Below are 5,277 nucleotides of genomic sequence, written 5' to 3' on the forward strand. Positions count from 1 at the left end.
TAAAAAATAGTATTTGAACATATTCTAAATTCTTGAGGAATGTATATTCCTCAAACTTTCTCTCTATTTTTTTTAATGTACTAAGGGAAGAAAAGTGAAAAAAGTTAAAGAAAATAATTTTTTATATTTAAATGTTCTAGAAAAAGTTGCAAAAAAATGCCAATGCTATATTTGATTCAAGGAAATTAAGAAAAGAAAAAATATTAATTTTTTTTTCATATTTTATTTATGATAGAAAATTAGAAACAAAATTAAATATAATTTTAATTAGTTAGTGATGGGAAAAAACAATTTCGACCTTTTAAAATGTCCGAAAATCCCAATTGGTTGTTACGAACACAAGAACCACTCTATTTCCAAAACTCGTAAGTGTCTTGACCTTTGTTTTCACTAAGAAAACAAGAAAAAAAAAACCTTCAAGGAAGAACGACTTTTCTGTTTTTTACAAAGAAAGAATCATATTATTTCCTTTTTTTCTTTTTTTCTTTTTTCTTTTTATATTTTTAGGGATAAAGAGAAGAAAGTGTATTCTTTCTTTGACCTGTTGTAGAAAAGGAAGAGATAAAACATGTTCTCATAGAAAGAGAAATTTGTTACAAATATGAGAACCATATCTTAACCTTTGTTTTAAAAAACACTTCAAGAGAGAAGAATTTTGCTTTTTAAAAAAGAAGAATCATATTTATATATATATATATTTTTTTCTATTTTCAGGTTTTTAGGGATAAAGAGAAGAAGATGTATTCTTCTTTGACCTGTTGTGAAAGAGGGATGTCTTTTCACACAGAGAGAAAACATGTTCTCACAGAAAGAGAATTTCTTTTTTTTTTTTTTTAATAGTAATAGTTTTTGAGCAGTTTTACAACTCTCATAAATTATTCTCCATTTTCTCATTTATTAGGTTTAGGCCAGTTAGCTCACTTGGATTCTAAACCCTACTCCAACGGTTAGGAACTTATATATTTTAAAATATTTAATATTTATAAAATAAAAATAAAAATAATTTTTTCAAAAATATATATATGAAAATAGTTGTTAATTTAAATCCATTTTTTTAACTCATATTTACTAATTAAACATAACATTAAAAAAATAGAGACATTTCCTCTTTTATTTTCCTTGGTCTTTTTATCTTGTCTACATATTCAAATGTATATAAAAAAAAAAAAAAAACCTTTGATATTTCCCCCCCCCCCCTTTTTTTTTTTTTTAGGAAAAGTGAATTTTGATTCACTAATTTGAAAATATATAGAAACAAAAATTCAACTTTTATAAATCAGTTTTATCTTCATTTATTTAAAAATATTTTAAAATACATACACTCCTATAATTATTTTCTTAAATACCCTTTTACTTGATAATATTAAATTAAATTAAATTATCAAAAAATTAATTTATCATTTTAATTTGATAGAAGTATCTCATAAATACATATATTTTTATTATATAATATAATATACAAATAGTTTTGCAAAAATTTTCTAGGATCCTCAAATAATAAGTAAAATTTTTCTAATTCCTTAATTAATAATGATTTTATATTCTATATTATATAAATTTGCTCATTTTTTTTTTCTAATAAAATTAAATAAAAATTTTGTTAGTTGACATCAACAATAAAATAAGAAATTTTAAAAATAAAAAATATAATTAAACTCAAATACTTAAAAATTAAACACAATTAAATTCAAAAAAACTTAAAAATTGAAAAAATAAAATATTGACTCTCATTTTATTTCAAACTCTTTCTAGAATTTATATTTTCTATCAATATGATTTAGCTATATGAAAGTTGATATTTAATTTTTATATTTTTAACTTTAAAGTTTTTTAGTTTTAATTCTATTTCTAATTTTTAAAATTTCTTAATTTATTGATTTCAAATAAATTCTCATAAAAAATCGGCAATCTATACTTTCCAAGTAAACTATCATTTTAAGAAATAATTATATAAATTATAATAAAAAATTATATATTTTAAAATATTTTTTAAATATATGATAATAAATCTTATTTGTAAAAGTTGTGATTCTTTTTTTTTTTTTTTAATTACTTTTCTAAAATCATAATTTTCTTAAACAAAATTCAATTTGAATTCCGTACACCACGGCGCGACACCCACATGAAATCTAGATTTTGTGGCTCCCTTTCTGCCGGTCTATTTTGGGTGGCCCCGCAGACACTTTGCCACGTAAGCACGCTATTCTCCTGTACAACTTCTCTCCCGAACCTGCGTGGTTTCGTTCGAGCCGCCAGCTCCGAGCCTCTCCCTCTGTGCCACTTGTCAATTATGCCTTGGTTACGACACCTGACACACCCTCTTTTCTCTCTCCCATTATCTATCGGTCGATTGTGTGGCTAGCATTAAAATAAACATTTGAAATTGTCGGCGCAGATTACGCCACGTCATATTCAATGTGGGGAGTGGGTCCCACTTCGAACTGATCTTCCTCCTTTTGATTGTTCGTTCGATCAAAGATGCAATTACTAAAATGCCTTTGACGGACGAAATTGTTCATTTGGTTGTAGGTTTGGTGTGGGGGTAGTATGGTTTCGAACTCTCCATTTTTTTTCCTGTTTAATTGACATAAATAATAAAATTATAAAATTAAAATTTTAAATATTTGCTACTCTAAGCATTTTTTTAGCAGCAGAAGAGGGTGGTTGGAAAGATAAAATTATAAAATTAAAAATTTAAATACTTGTCAGTATTTTTTAAGTAGAATAAATTGATTTAAATTAAATGATTTTTTTTAATATTAAATTAAAATTTATAAATTATTTTTCGTAATCAATAAAAGACAAATATTTTTTTCAGTAAAATAATTTAAAAAATTAAAAACAAATCATTTAAAACCTAAAAGAAAATTACATGCAATATTATATTAAAAAACAAATATCATCTTAATTTATTTAATAACTTAAATTAAATTATTAAGTTACTATCTTAATTTATCAAACACATTATTAAAAAAATTAAAATCAATTTAAATCGTTAAATAATAAGTATTAAATTTTATCAATATCTAATAAAATTTAGGTTTAATAAAAATTTATTTTCATAAATAATTTTTAATTTTTAGGAAAATAATTTTAAAAATAAAGTTGACCATTATCAACATTTTGTTTAAAGTTTTATATGGAAAAAAATTTTAAATAAAAGGTGTAAAAATATTATTTAATTTTCAAAATTTTTAAATATATTTTAAAATAAAAAATTAACATCAATTACTTACATCTTACTCTTCTTTGCCAATCAAAAGCATAGAGGTTTCTCTCATTGGTAATGATTGAAAAATGGGGAAGGGGCAAAATGGGAAAAAAAGGGTGGAAGTGGGGTAGATAGGGAGAAGACCTAGGAGGTTGGACGCGTTTCAAACGATGATGACACGGTCAAAACTTTAGCCACGTGGCAGTGGAATGAGAGACCTTGTAACTCATGGTAGAGAACCGGTTGCCTCACTCATCCATCAGTTTGGTAGAACTTTCAGATATTTTAGGAAGCCCAACCACACATTTATATTATTTTATTCTTTATTATTACTTTTTCTTTTCTCTTGTGTCCCCATGTTACCAAGTATTTCAATTTTTCAACCATACTTTTATTTCTTAAAAATAAGATTAATATTAAAAAAATTATGGAATATAAAATAAATTTTTCTATTAATTAAAATATAAACTTTAATAATAAATATTATTTTTTACTTTGATGTTAAAAAAAATCGATTAAATAAATCTTTAAATTAGTGAAAGAGATACTAATTTTTAATTAAATTAAAATTCCAAAATCTTAGAATTCGATTTCCTAAAATTTTTTAAGCTCAATCAGCACATGCCAATAAATAAGAGGGGTGGGCCAAAAACAAAATAAAAATAAATAGAGGGGCGCAAATATAATATCAAAAGAAAAGCAAAGGGTATGAAACGAAGTGAAGCGGTGCTTCGGGGCGAACGAGGTTTATATGGGTAGTGGGAGCTTAAGAGATTCGAAGAAACGAACTTCAGCAGTTTGCTTATCTATCTTTCACTGCCACCTTTCTCGGTGGTCTTCCGCCACCCATATAACAGCGGAGCATAACCAGACCATCTCTCATTCTCTCCTACAATATCTAGTACTTCCACTCCTTTGATCTTACGATTTTCTTGACTTTTCCCCTATTTTGTCTCACTTTCCTTCCTTTTCTCTTTGAATCCGTTATCTTCGCTCACTTTCCCTCCCGTTCTCTTTAAATACTTGAATCCACTGCGCTTCTGCCTTCTCTTCCCCGGCTCTCTAGCCGGAACCTCGTCGGATCGGTGGTTCTGTTAGGGTGTGTTTTGGCTGTGAGAGAGATGAAGGGTAGGGTTTGTGAGTTGTGTAATGAAGAAGCTTCTCTGTACTGCGGTTCAGATTCGGCGTTTCTCTGCTGGAGCTGTGACGCAAGGGTTCACGGTGCCAATTTTCTGGTGGCTCGCCACGTCCGCCACACTCTGTGCTCAGAATGCAACGGTTTGGCAGGGGACACGTTCTTCGGCGTCGGGTTTCAGCCGCACCGGCTGATCTGTAGATCCTGCTCGTCAGAGGTGGAGTCGGAGACCTCCACCGATCACGACTCCAAGTCTTCATCGTCGTCTTGCGTTTCCACCACCGAGTCCGCTCCGAGGAAGGGCGGCGTCTCGCGGCGGAAGGCGGAGAGGACCGGCTTCACGAGCTCAGAGTCTGCGGTCTCCGGCATGGACTCGAGGTTTCCGTCGAAACTCCGGGCACCGTCGAGCTTGGACGCGAAGGCGGAGGACATTTTAGTAAATTGGTGCAGAAAGCTGGGGCTAAATGGTAGTTGCACATCCGTGGCTTCTCACGCGCTCGGTGTGTGTTTAGTCAAATTGACCGTTCTGCCTCTACGCGTCTCGCTCGTGGCGGCGATTTCGTGCGGCGCGAAGCTCAGCGGGGACAGGTCGGCATACACGCCTCAGAATCTGAAGAGGCTTGTGGAGATCAGCGGAGTGCCGGCGAAGCTGATCTTGGCAGCCGAGTCAAAGCTCGCACGTGTGCTGAAGATGGAGAGACGGAGACCACGGCACGTGCGCGATCGAGAGGAAGGCTGGGCAGAGTGCTCTGGGGAAGAATTTAGATGATCATGTCAAGAACTAAGATCGATTTTGTAATAATTTTTTTTTTTTTAAAAAGGCAAAATTTATTATATTAGAACATTTTCTTTTCAAATCTTCTTTTGTGTATTGTGATTTTAAATAGCCCACCCAATTTCATATGAAAATGTCCTATGTATGACCCCTCTG

At 30.8% G+C, this 5,277-nt stretch overlaps 1 protein-coding gene across 1 annotated transcript; it reads left to right on the plus strand.

Moving 5' to 3' along the window:
* Positions 1-3,953: 3,953 nt before the first annotated feature.
* Positions 3,954-5,249, plus strand: LOC117921530 (B-box zinc finger protein 32). Its single transcript, XM_034839430.1, has one exon. It carries the CDS (start codon positions 4,333-4,335, stop codon positions 5,113-5,115), a length of 783 nt encoding a protein of 260 aa, XP_034695321.1. The 5' UTR covers positions 3,954-4,332; the 3' UTR covers positions 5,116-5,249.
* Positions 5,250-5,277: the final 28 nt, after the last annotated feature.

The sequence above is a fragment of the Vitis riparia genome, chromosome 9 (assembly GCF_004353265.1).
Source record: "Vitis riparia cultivar Riparia Gloire de Montpellier isolate 1030 chromosome 9, EGFV_Vit.rip_1.0, whole genome shotgun sequence".
Taxonomy (NCBI): Eukaryota; Viridiplantae; Streptophyta; class Magnoliopsida; order Vitales; family Vitaceae; genus Vitis; species Vitis riparia.

Coding starts and splice junctions, on each gene's coding strand:
- LOC117921530 (XM_034839430.1), top strand. CDS start 4,333: ATGAAGGGTAGGGTTTGTGAGTTGTGTAATGAAGAAGCTTCTCTGTAC.